The 13,929-nt window shown below is 43.5% G+C and overlaps 1 protein-coding gene across 1 annotated transcript in view; it reads left to right on the forward strand.

The window, feature by feature from the left end:
- The window catches only part of LOC144755009 (2-5A-dependent ribonuclease-like), a 362,360-nt gene that overhangs the window by 89,735 nt on the left and 258,696 nt on the right, over nucleotides 1-13,929 (forward strand). Inside the window, exon 2 of the mRNA XM_078643424.1 lies at nucleotides 11,180-11,280. Coding sequence (XP_078499550.1) covers nucleotides 11,180-11,280 — 101 coding nt within the window. The remainder of the gene's footprint in view (nucleotides 1-11,179; nucleotides 11,281-13,929) is intronic.

Below are 13,929 nucleotides of genomic sequence, written 5' to 3' on the forward strand. Positions count from 1 at the left end.
ACTTTCCGACCTCTAAACATAATCTGAGCACAGTTGGCAATGAAATGGCATTTACATGCGTTTAATGACGCGAGTGGTTATTTAATTATTTAATATTCGTAAATTTTAAGGAGATTGAAATTTTGATGTCTGATATGGGCAGGCAGTAAAATCCACCTCCAGATGATTAATACAGGGTTTTTTTTTGGCGCGTGACGCGGTTTATAAGGACAAAGGCAACATGGCCAGTACTTATTGTAAAAGAATGTTATGTCATGTAAAAACAGTCGCATGTTTACATGAGATCCATGTAAAGCCCTGTCTATTCGTTATTAAGGGTGGATGGAGAAGGTTATAGGGTGAATCAGTTATACCACAACAGTAGAGGTTAGTTGCTGAATACACCCCAAGGGATGTCGTAGTTGAGCCCCTGTGTGTCAGTACGTAGTTTGAAAACCCATCTTTGTTCTCATTCATGCAGTACCCTCTTGAGGTTTTCTTTGTTTTTGAGGCATTCCAAAACTACCCACGTGAGGTCATTGGGTGTATGATTTTTCTCAATGAAATGGTTCGTCATGCGAGTGGTAGCACGTTTGCAGTGGATGTTACTCCTGTGTTCCACTATGCGGGTACTGACCTTTCTAGTGGTCATACCCACATAGTGTAGGTTGCAAACACAAGTGATCAAGTAGACCACCCCACATGTATTGCAATTTGAAAAATTGCGTAACTCCCATTTGGTGTTGTTGTTGAAAAGGACAGATTTTGTAATGGAGGTCAAATGGCACACACTGCAATTGTTGCAAGGATAGTGCCCGGTTGGCAGTGGGCGCAGCCTTTGAGTGGAATTGGTCGGTGGTGGTCGGGTATGTACTAGGTAATCTCTGAGGTTTTTTCCCCGGCGATGACTTAACATGGGCATCGGTATGTTTAATCCGCCGCTATTGATCATTGGCCAATGTTTCTTTACTATTTTTGTTACATTGTCAGATACTTGGTTGAAAGTCGTGATGCAAATGGGTCTTTTGTTTTCCGTTGGATTTCTCATTTTGGGTTCCAGCAAAGCGTCCCTGTTATTATTGCTTGCTCTCTTTTTTGCATCTTTCACCAGTGTTTTTGGGTATTTCCTGATTTATAATTTCTTACTTAGGTCTTCTGCTTGTGCAAGGTAATCATGCTTGTTTGTACAGTTCCTTCTCAACCGTAAGAATTGACCAAACGGGAGGTTTTGTTTCAGATGTCGCGGATGGAAGCTGTCATAAGTCAGTAGACAGTTCCGGGCAGTTTCCTTGAAATGTGTTGTTATGGTCAGTGTACCCGCGTCTGCCCAGATGTTCAAATCTAAGAACACCAGATGGGATCTGCTCATAGTATTGGTGAATTTTAGAAATCTATCCTGCTCATTGAGCCAGTAGAAGAAATATTCAGCTTCCTCTTCATTCCCATGCCAGATCAGGAGAACATCATCTATATAGTGCTTCCATAGTATTATATGGTGCCTATATGGGTTGTTGTTGGTCAGGATTTTCTTCTTCTCTAAATGGTGGACATACAATCCAGCTATGCTCGGCGCAAAAATGCTGCCCATGCTGGTCCCGTGTTGTTGCCGGTATAGTGTCTCCTCAAAATGGAAGAAATTTTCTGTGAGAGCCAGGTGGCAACACTCCATCACCACATGTCTAGGAGTGTGATACTTCCAGTCTTCTTTGAAAAGAACTTCCTCAAGTATTTCCAGAGTTTCCTTATGTGGGAGGCTTGTGTATAGACTCTCCACATCCAGGCTGATGAGAATGCTGGATGTGCGGTCATAGCTTTGTTCCTTCAATAGGCAGAGAACATCTTTAGTGTCTTTAAGGTAGGTGTCAGTCCCTTGTACCAGTGGTCTTAAAAATGCATCCGCATATTTCGATAGGGGTTCCAAAATTGACCCAATCCCCGAGACTATAGGTCTCCCTGGTGGATTGTCTAGTCGCTTATGAATTTTGGGAATCATGTAGAAATAGGGGATTGTTGGTTTGTTATTCACCAGGAAATCTGCTTCCTTTTTGCTTATCCAATCATTGGCAAGAGATTCCTCAATAAGGTATGCTATAGATACCCTCAGACGTTCTGTTGGGTCTTCCTTTATGATGGTGTCATTTCTGGTGTCTGCAAGGAGGCGAAAGCATTCCTGCCTGTAGTCTGTGGTGTTTTGCAGGACAATCGCCCCACCCTTGTCGGCTGGCTTGATTGTGATGGTGTCATTTCTGGATAGTTCCTGTATTGCTACCAGTTCAACCTTGCTCGTGTTTTGAAAAACTTTCACTGTGCGAGGATCCAGATCTTTCACCTCCTTGATAATGGCCTTCTCAAAGGCCAATAGTTCAACTGGTAGATTACCTGACGGGGGTACAAAGGTAGATTTCTTCCTTAGTCCTGTGTCACTTCTGGTTTGTTCAGTGGGTTCTTTGTCTTGGAAAAAAACCTGAAGTTTTAGTTTCCTTAGGAATTCCTTCAGCTCACAACAGAGTTTAAATGTATCTGTGTGAAGGGTTGGTACAAACCCAAGACCTTTGTTAAGTACTTGTGTCTGTATTTCAGATAGATTGATAGAGGACAAATTTACCACTAGGTCTAATTGCTGCTCGTTGTTGGTTCTGGGGGACCCTTGCTGCGTGTGTGGCGTACTGCTGTCACTAGTGGTTCGGCCCATTGTAAGTGTTGGCCGGTTTTGTTTTTCGCCCGTTGTGTGGATCTGCCCCCGCCTAAAAAAGGCCGGCCTTGGTTTCCTTGGTTGTTGCCCCAATTTTGAAAGTTCTGTTGCTGGTCTTTCCATCGGGACAGGGCACAATGGTCTAACTGAAAACACGCCTGGTCCATAATCGCAGTGCTCCAACCTAGATCAGAGGCCCCCTATCTTTCAAGCACTTATGCAGCCTTGTTCAAAATGAAGGCATGTAAAAATAGCTCTAATGTGCTAACTTACAAGATTCCAGGCATGAGGGGAGTAAAAACAATCAATAAATTTTTAACTTATAACACCCCCTACTGTGTGTACTGCCTAGTATGTCCGTGTACTCAAAACTACGTAGGCAGTACTATACATCCTACGAAACGCAGAATTCTGGAACATGCAAGGGCCATCGAGAACAGGGATCCCTCGTATCCAGTAGCGAGACACTTTTCCCAGTTTCATAATAGTGACCGTGATCTCTTGAGATTTTTCTGTATTGACCATATTCCAAGCAGTGAACGCGATGGAAACTGCGAGTTGAGGCTATGTAGGCTTGAGTCTAGGTATATAGTCGAGCTAAGGACTGTAATCATTTCCTTTTTAGTCCGAGCAAAGCTTGTTTTTGTGCCATTGCCCTCTTCCCATGCTCACTCCTCCATTGTGCTGCGGCATAATTATTGAGCCTTTCTCATGCTAGTCTGGAACAATTAGCACCCACACCCTGTATTGTATTTATTACTCAATTGTGTTTATTATACAAATGTTCCATGTAATGTACTTGAAAGAGCTATAATGCAGTGCTATGCTGTATCGTTTTACACCATTTAACAATGGCGGTGACTGTTCTTTGACACGGAGTCCTTGGTTAATGTTCCTGACCATAAGCCTATATACGCACAATACTAACATCTGGAAATTAATTTGTCTACCAAGCCGGCAAACTTGAACTTCTGAATAAACATCTATACTCTACGCCTACATTATATGCATACGCATCTCGTTTCTTGCTGAACTCTGGCACAGTAATGTATAACAATGCTCGGCACTCAGAGATGTAATGTTAGGTCTGTGGTAGCAATCACAGAATAATGAGGCAGCGATTTGGACTGCACAGCACTTCATTATTTTCCCTTTAGTCACAATGGTCGGCTGAATAGGATTTACACATCCTAATATTTTCCTTACTTAAACATAGCTACTTACACACCTTATTATGGTTGTTTTAGCACACTTTAATTAGTGTTCACTGGATTCCTGTTTTATTAAGTGTCCTCATTCACACTTTTTATCAGTCTCTGTGAGCAGTGGTATAACATTCAGCTTGTTCAAATAACATTCACATGCATACTCCTTTTGTTCATTTAACATCCGGTGTATGTGCTTTCAAACGCTTTCTAATAACCCTCGTAATCATCTAATACACAATCTTGGTAGCATTAACAACAATGATCACTCCACTTCAAACAAAAATAAACATTATCATTTGCATAGCCAATAGGTCTCACTTTTGGAGCCTTATAAGTATTTAGTTATGCAGCACAATATCCTTGTTGCAACAACATCAACTATTGTATGGCTAAACACTTATAAGGTCCCAAAGGCGAGACCTATTGGCTATGCCAATGCTTGTTTCTAAAGTCCCCGTGTGGGCCACATCCTGGGGCATGGTAAAAATGAAGGAGGAGGTGGCTTGGGCCCGCTCCTCGGGCTATTGAAAGCCCGGGGGACCGCCACCTCCCCAAGCCAGTGATTTAAATATATGCGGGGGAGCCTTGCGGATCCCCCGCTTCCCCAGGGACCACCACCTTAATGGGGCACAAATACTATACTATACCACTGCCCCAGGGACCACCACCACCCTGGAGCACTAACTTAATTATATGTGGGGAGCCTTGCAGCTCCCCTGCTGCCCCGGGAGCCGCCCTCTCCCTGGGGCATTGTTCCAAACAAATGCAGGGGGAGCGTTTGGCTACCCCAGGGACCGCTACCTCCCCGGGGCCGCCACCTCCCCGGGGCACATACATGAATTTTTTTAAAACAACGTGGGGAGACCCTAAGTCTTTGCCCACCGCCTGGGGCCCGCCACCTCCCCAGAGCTCAAATAATAATGCTCCCGCCACGCCATAGCACACAGTGTGCAGTTTGCTTCCACTTGCTCAAAGCAGAGCATACTTTGCTTTTGCACACAGGGAGGTGCATGCCTGCAGGAGGCTGGAAGCCGGCAGGGACGGAGGAGGCCTTCAGGCTCCACCGCGGTACACAACAAAGTGGCCTGGCCCCATGGAATGGGGTCCCCAGGGCCTAAACAGGCCCCCTTCCCTTTAAAGAAAAAAAGAAAGAAAAGAAAAGTCCTGGCCCCAGTGGATGGGGTCCCCTGGGTAATGTCCAACCAGGAGGGAGGCCACGCTGCCCCATCTAGGCCTGGGCGGTGAACTTCGCTCCGTTTTCCGAGTTTGCAGAGTTTTCTGCACTCCGCAGAGCTCGCGGAGTGCAGAAAACTCTGCTTTGCGATGTGCTGCGGAGTTTTTCCCCGCTGCCGCTCTGGTAGAATTTCTACCCGAGCGGTAGAAATACCAGCACAAACTGCAGTTCGCATTGCACTCCATCACCCGCGGAACTTTGCAGAGTTTTTTTGTAACTTCGCGGAGTTTGCTTAGCAAAACTCTGTGAACTACGCCCAAGGTTACCCCATCTCCATTTCTTAAAAGACTGGCCCCAGCAATGGGTCCAGGGAAGGGGGGCTACACAGTCCACGTCCCTAAAATAAAATAATAAAGAAAAACACTGGCAAGTTGCCAGAAGCCACGCCCCCTTCATCACCACTCTGCAAACGCACCTACTGGTGCAGTTGTGGTTCGCGGAAAAAGTCTCCTTGGGTGCTGAGGGTCTTTGGGGCCAGCAAGCCCTCTTGTTAACTCCAGTAATTCCCAGACAGAGGGATTGCTGAGAGGTTATCAGAAGCCACACTGCCTTTCTCCACCACTCTGCAAACATGCCTCCTGGTGCGCTTCTGGTTGGGGAATGAATACTACTTACTCCTGAGGACCTCAAAACTAAAGTGGACTACTTCCCTCAACTAGTAGTGCACCAGAAGGCACATTTGCAGAGTGGTGGAGAAAGGGGGTGAGTCCTCTGACAACCTCTCAGCAGTCCAGCTGTGTGGGTCTTACTGGAGGTGACAGGAGAGATAGCTGGCCCTTATCCCCAAACTAGTAGTGCACTGGGTTGGCCTAGAGAGCTCTGGGCACTGAATGAGGGTTTCTGCCATCATGGTAGTGGGCAGAATGGTGAATCCTAGGATAGTCAGATGTCACACCTCCCAGGAAGTTGTCCTCAGGAGGAAGCGAACCCAGTAGCCCATTGGCTACTGACCACGTCTACCTTCTACCCTATGGGCACATTCTGAGCATAAATAGGGCACCTCTGACACCCAGAACTCAGTACTCAACTACACTGGAAGAAGAACTAAAGAAGGACTGCCTGGCTGCACAGTGAAGCCGGCAATGCGAGGCTGCACCAATGTGAACTGCTTCTGCTAAACCTGGTACGTTGCAAAGAAAAAGAAATGTACCTGCTGTGTCTGCTCAAGGAGGTGAGCAGCCATCACAACGCGGGCATTACCACGCGCTGCCATTACGACGCTGCTTTTACAACACAAGTCGTTTCAACGACTTGCGCTGGAGGGCGCTGTTGGAAAAGGAATAGTTTAATTTTCTATTCCAACACCTTCCCTACTGTAACGTGGGCTGGAGTTGGAATAGGAAATTAAACTATTCCACTATCCAGCGCTTACAGCGCAAGTCGTTGTAACGACTTGCGTTGTAAACACAGCGTTCTAATGGCACGCGGGGTAAAAGCCCACGTTGTAATGTCATACAACCCTCAAGGAGAAGTCGTCTCCAGAGCCCAGCCAAAGCCAAGAGACTCCAAAGGTCAGTTGGCTGACCACCTGTTCACAGCACAGGGCCACATCAGCTGAAAAGCCTGCTGGTTCAAGTTGGTAGCCCAGAATCTTCAGACCTCTGCCAACCGCTGCTGTGCAAGGCCAGGGACCAGTACCCAGCACACATATGTGCACCCAAGTTTGTTGAGCCCGGAAGAGTTGTCATAGAAGGCTTGGTAGCCCAGAAGATGGGTTATCCCCCAGGTTAGGAATTGGCTGTTACTGTGATACCAGGCGACTGGTAGCCCAGTGGTGACTGGATTTCTGCCAGCACCGAGAGTACTTTAAGGGACGTAGATCCTGTTACCAGCACTGCCTTACCCCCTCCATGAATGGAAGAGTAGCCACAGGAAGTCCCCATTGACCACATTGCTTGCACATCGTCCTTGAGCATCTTCAGCATCCTTCATCCCTTGCACCAGGACCACTGCCATAGGAAACCACTGCAATAGATAGGAAGTGCCTTGAACTGACTGAACATCTGCTGAGGTCGCTGTTTCTCCTGACTGGCTCCCTGCTGGAGTTAGTTGCCTAAAGTGAATCTAAGTGACCAACTTGGCTAATTTGTGGTGAAAAAGTTTCTAAGTGTCAAATTTGTTGAATTTGTCAAAGCTTGTTCCTGGCTGAGTGAAATGCTTTGATTTAGTGTACCTTATTAATTCTATATCTCAGGAAGCCTCCAGTAGATCTTTTTGATTGTGATGTCTAAAAGTACATAAAAATACAGTTTACTTTCATAAATTGGTGTTGGATTTCTTGAGTGTCTTCTCAATTTTTTCTTCCATTGTTTTGGTGCTGTTTAAATGTTAAACAGTTCTTCCTTTGTGTAAGCCTTGCTGCTGAGAGTCACGTCTACCTAGGGTTGAGCTGAAGGTTTGACAACCTGAATCTGCTGGTCGTAAAGGGGTTGGTAAGTGAATCACATGGCACAGTTGTACAACCACACCATATAATACATTTCCTCACAGGTGTCTACCAAAATAGCCATCCGATGGATTCAAATCATATTGGAATAATTTTTACTCCCCAAATTGAGTCTATAGAGTGTGTTTACATATGTAAAATCCCCAGATTCATCCTTGAAGTGTGTACACATGGAGAAAATGAGCATGAGTGAGCTGAAAACTATATAATTCATTTAAATACAAATTAAATTATCTATATCAATTCAAATTATCTACATTTCAAGAATCTACAAAATAATGGTGGAAAAAACAAAGTTCTATTCCAATGGTTAATCCCAAGTGGATAAATGAATTTCTATATAAAACTGTTTCTGCTGATTTTGCAAGGTATTTCCACTTTACACTCATTATTAAAAAATCTATTTTAAAAGAGGTCCATATTCTGATCATTCATAATAGACTATGTAAACCCTAGTGGGTGTACTATTCAACACATAAATGCATATAGGCACTTACCAGAATACAGTACACATTTTTCAATTCACATTTATCTTCAATCGTATTTTCAAACTTCAATACGTATCCAGTACTTGTAAGACCGAAACAAAAGTGACCATTTCAAAAGCAGTGCAAAATGTAAATAAATCACAAAGGTAGTTAATTATACTGTATAAAAATTATCAGATCATATGTTCCGCGTCAGTATTTAAGACATTTGGCTCTTTTGTGTCTAACTCTAAGATATACCGGCTCACGAGTCTCCTTAATGATTTTCCCGATCGCCTCCCCCTCTTACTGTTGGGGTTATCATCAATGATGCTGTATTCTAGCAATACCCACTTGTGTTTATGTAGCTGCCAGAAATTTCGAGCTACTGAGTATGTGTCATTCTGTTATCAAAGCTCTAAGATGGTGTAGTATCCTTTTGTGTTCAGGTAATTTGGTGCTTTCAATGCACTTTTGTTTGGCAAGGGCAAGTTAGCGTATATACCACAAAATCATTTTCACACCCAGAATGTTTTCTAATAGGTTTAACATTATTCGTTGTGGGGTTCTCTAGTTCCTTGATGTTCCTGCCATGTTTACAAACCTTACACTTGGAGCAGTTGTACAACTTGCACTCCTTCGTAAGCCAACAGCTACTTTCCTCTGTTCTTAGGTCGCTCTGTAACAACCTAGCTTTCATAGATGGAGGCTACCTAAAGTTCATTAGAGATTTATTATTCAGTTGGTTACCTAACTCTGTTTCAGATTTTAATATTAGCCAATGTTTTTGCAATATGTGGCTTATTGACTCGTGTTCTGTGCTATAAGTGGTATTGAATCTCAGGGAATCTCCATAAGCAGTTGCTTCTTTTTTCCTTTGGGTCCTAGAAGTTCCAAACAATAAATCTCCTTGTTTCTTATTTTTAACTCTCTCAACAGCTTCACTTAATGTGTCCGCCCTGAATTCAAGATTTCTGAATCTCCTAGTGTGCCCGACCTGGATGCCATGTAGATGGCCTCCGTGCTACTATTTCATTTAGTTCTATAAGCTCTCCATATGTTATATTCTCTTTCACAGGAATTGGGTGGGAATGCCTAGCGTTGTGCAAAACATTCCAGCTATTGTAAACAAACACAATTGATTGTATTTGGGGTATATACATTTTGTATTTAGGGCATACAAATGAATTCCGTGTCAATTTCTTAATTCAATGACTATTTCTGTGTACACTACGGGGTCGATTCCGAAAAAAACGCTCCGAATAGCCGTTCGGAGCGTTTTTCCCATACGAATCGTACCCTGCAACGTCCCCCGTACATACGACGAAGTATGATTCGTACTAGGAGCTGTATTCCGTACGAGTCGTACAGAGACCGTACGACTCTAATCTCCGTACGATTCTCCCTCGGAACCCGCTGAACACGACATCTGTACGTTTCGCGGCTGGTTTTTACGACCCAGTAAGTACGATACGTGTCGGGGACGCACCGTACAACCCTTTTTCTACGGGAGCTGAAAACAGCCGTAAAAGCAGAGTTCGCGCCGAAACAGGTACGGAACGGCCCCCCCTGGTACATTGCGTACCCCCCATGATCGCAGGGGTACGGTGCAGGGGTACGCACTGTACCCCATGTATGATGGGTGTGCGCACCGTACCCCATGTACGATGGGTACACCCATCGTACATGGGGTACGATGGGTACACCCATCGTACATGGGGTACGGTGCTTACACCCATCGTACATGGGGTACGGTGCGTACACCCATCGTACATGGGGTACGGTGCGTACACCCCATGATCGCAGTGGTGTGCACCGTACCCCTGCGATCATGGGGGGTACGGACCGTACGGTGTGTATGTGTTTGTGTGCTTTTCCGTACGACTCGCCTTTACCTGACGTGAACCATACGAATCACGTCCTCATACCCCGGTCCGGATCGTACTCGTCGGGTCGTACAGCATGTGTACGAGTCGTACAGCATGTGTACTAGTCGTACGGTTCACGGTTTCAGCCTTGCAATACGTACGGATCGCGACGATTCGCATGGATTCACGGAATACAGATCGTACTTCGCGACTCGGACGGACGGGTAGGATTTGTACGGAGAGGGCTCCGGATACAAATCGTACGGATGTTTTTTTTTCCCGAATCGGAATCGACCCCCAGATGATCTCAATTCTGAGACTTTACTAGTGTGATCTTTGTTTCTTTTGTTTTGGGTAACTAGTGTTGTAATGTAAAAAGTGCTCTAAATATGGAACTCTTTATCATGACCAAGGCTATTAGTTTACCCCAAATGAGTTGAACTTTCTGACAGAGAAAAAAATAAAGCACTTTCGTAGAGTGTGCAGTCGCCTTTTCTTTAATTGAGTGGAGAGGAATGAGCAGTTATATATTTGTATGAGTGTGCGTGTGTGTATATTTATTTATTCATACACAGAAAAAAGCAAAGGTTAAAATAACATTACAGTTGGGTGAAAATTTCTGTGACAGTGTAACGTTTCAAACTTATAAAACCTCTGAAATTCACCAGTTATGTGTACTAAAGCAGCTGTAACTTGTGCCCAAATGTAACTATAGCTCAAGCCCCCTTCATGCACAGTTTTCTAATCAATAATTTTATTGCAAATGCTGCAGTGATGTTATCAATGATGTCATAGATCATGTCATGAGATATGTGGGGTAATTAGCAGTGCATGACAATGGCTTGATATATAGTTACCTTATGGCACGAGTTAAAGCTACTTGAGAAAACTATAACTGGGGAATTTCAGTGGTTGTATACGTTTAAAACATTACATTGTCACAAACGTTTTCACCTAAGTATAATGTTACTTTAACCTTTAGTTTTTATTCCAGTGAATTTTTAAGTTTTTTTTTTTTAACCTAAAGTAATATTACCATACGTAAAGCGAACCCACACACAGCGAAGTGCTTTAGCTGTGCGTGGCAGGGATTGAGCACAGGGCCTGCATCCAACCCATAGCGTGAAGTTGGCTATAGGGCCTGCAATCAACTCATTGCCCCCCCCCGCCCCAAGGGCCCTGACTCAACCCAGGAGTTTTTTCATGAATAGCACAAACTAGCGGCGAAATGTAAAAACCAAAAACATTTGTAGCATTTTTTTAAATGTGTTCTCACTGTGTTTAGATTACAGGGGGGAATGTTACCTGGCAGACTTTGACAAGAGCCTGCGATTTGAAGACTGCGCCGAAAATGTTAAGCGAGAGCTAGTCAAAGGTGACATGAAGGTACACCCTAAGGCTTCTTGTCTTTCTAAGTTTCTCCACAAAATGGTGTATGTGCTTTAAACAGTACCTGGTTTCTTGGTAATTAGTAACATCCACGCTTCTTCTGTTCTGGATCTCCCTGTCCTTCTATCTTGCAAAATTGTGTTTCTAATGCCAGATAGCAAAGCAGATGATGGTGTCTGCTCGACTCTTGCAATGTGTTTTTCTCTGATGATAATCGTGTTTACCCTGTGCTCCCAAAGGTAGGACAGATAACTCAGAGATGCAATAAACAAAGGAAGCACAACCCAGAGGTGTAATCACAACAGTGGCACACACTTTTTAAGGATACTTTTTAAGGTTTATAAAGCTTGTTCAGCTTAGCAGTTTGTGCAATAGAGTAAAGCATCAACTTAGAATTGTGTGGAAAATGTAATTGTTTCACAGCCTTGTTCTCTTTTCAGCATTTACGCACTATACATGAATAAAATACTAGATGTCTCATCATGCATAGGAGAATCTGTGTGTGGGCCCCAACAACCTCTTTCCTCTGTTGCAGTTTTACTTTTGAGCAATGAAGAAATGCAGTTGTAGGTTTGTTTTATTTTTCCTATAAAATTTACTGCTAGGTTAACCTGTCCTATGTGTGGTGGGATCTGGAAGCTAACACCGGCTGATGGTGAAGCACCTGCTGTGAGATCTGAAGTAGAGACCTTTACATAGACAGCCTGAGGGGGCCCTATCAGAGAAGAGCCATGGACCTGAAAATTGCATTGCATGTGGTAACATTTCTGGAACAGAAAAGTAAAATACACCTCTCCCCTGGTGATCCAGTGGAAGGGCAGGGAAATAAATTTCACAGTCAACAATAATTTCACACCGGGCCCATAAGCATATTCTTGTTTTCTTGGCTATTCCGCTCGGGGTCAATTTTTATTTCTTTGATCCTGATTAGTCAATACCTAACTAATCAACACTCTTCCTTTGGTCAATGGACCATTAGTTGAGTATTTGATGGTAATATTAACAATTATAACTAGTTTAATTTATAGCCATTCATAAAATAATCACAGACTCCAGGTAAGATTCAATGGATTTTTTTTATCTAATCACTCATTCAAAAATTAACGCTCATTTATACAGATTCACAGTAAAAACGACATCAAATTTCATGGGAGAGAAAACCTCATTTATCAAATACATTCAATTCATAGATCTATTCAACAATTCATTGCATTAGGAGTGGATAGTTGGAGAGACAAAATACATAATATTGATAACAAGAGAGAGAGAGAGGGAAAAATAATTACAGGCACTATGTGAGGTGGGAACTCCTGGTCCCCCAATTAATATGTAAAAAACAATAGAGGAGTAACCCCTCGTGGTTAGAGAGAAATATCTCTCTAACAATGAGCCCAAATGCTCTGGTCAGCACATTTTGCCCCAACCTGTTGCTGGATAATGCATATCCTTATAGAAGACCCCTCACTCACCAACCTAGTTGGTGACATGCTTCATCATCGGGGTCCCACCCCATAGGCCAAGTGCCTATAGGGTGTGCTGCGACACCTGATTACAGTGGAGCTGGTTTTGTTTTTTATGTGTTCAAGACTATCAAAACTGTGTTTAAAAAGGGCCAACACTACTCACTTCAAGTATTTTATTCTTGAGTGCTTGAACCCTTGTTAAAATTAAAGTGTGGCACCTTTGCCTAATTAGGTAGGCTTTGGTGTCAAAAGTAGTATTTAAAATATATAAAAATAGCCAAAGTGTGCTATGTGAATGTGAATGTACAAAACTATTGTTTAAGAAGGTCTACATGTTTCAACCCATACATGGATTCCAGGGTTTTCGTCAGGACCGTGGTGATTTGAACTGGGTGGTCCGCCCACGCTAAGGAGCGTCCTGCCCTAGTTCAAGAAAGAGACCATAAATAGTGGTCTCGTGAAAAAAGGTGCGTTTTTCTTTTTTGAAAAAACGCTTAGAAGCGGAACTATCGCTTCATGGGCACCAGCGTTACCAAGATGACAGGATTCCGTCTCTTGTCGCTTCTGATCGTCAGACCGAAAAACCTACTTGGTTCTTGCTCGGCAAGGGTTCAAGCACTCAAGAATAAAATACTTGAAGTGAGTAGTGTTGGCCCTTTTTAAACATTATTAAAATGTAACCAACATGTTTGTCTAACTAATTTCCCATTTATTCTGACATTTTGGGTATCCTAGTGATGCTTGCTTATGTGTTTATTAACCTTAATACACTTGCCACTAAAATGGCCTCTGCTTGGCGGGGTTTTCTTCTGCGCATGCGTTGGTCACAATCACGTGACGTGACGTACTCGCAGTTCTGGTGGGAATCTTTGCGCTTGCGCACTCGACTTAAGACGGCCGCTTTGTGTTCTCACATGCTGAAGCTTGCACTGCCGCTTTCTGCATTTCTGTTCGTCTTGCACTAATCTTAATGCTATAGTTAGTATAAAGTAAGGGGAGTCATATAGGGATTCCTGGTATACAGTGTATTCATTTATTTCTATGTTCTAAATAGTTTTTTCTTTACTTTTCATGTATCGTAACCCTTGGGCCTGGGAGGGATTCAAAACCCCATCTTAGAAGTCCCCACTGCGCATGTCATCCTGGCAGAGGGAAGAAAACCTTGTACCAGTGGAAATCAGCC

The sequence above is a fragment of the Lissotriton helveticus genome, chromosome 1_1 (assembly GCF_964261635.1).
Source record: "Lissotriton helveticus chromosome 1_1, aLisHel1.1, whole genome shotgun sequence".
In the NCBI taxonomy this organism is placed as follows: Eukaryota; Metazoa; Chordata; class Amphibia; order Caudata; family Salamandridae; genus Lissotriton; species Lissotriton helveticus.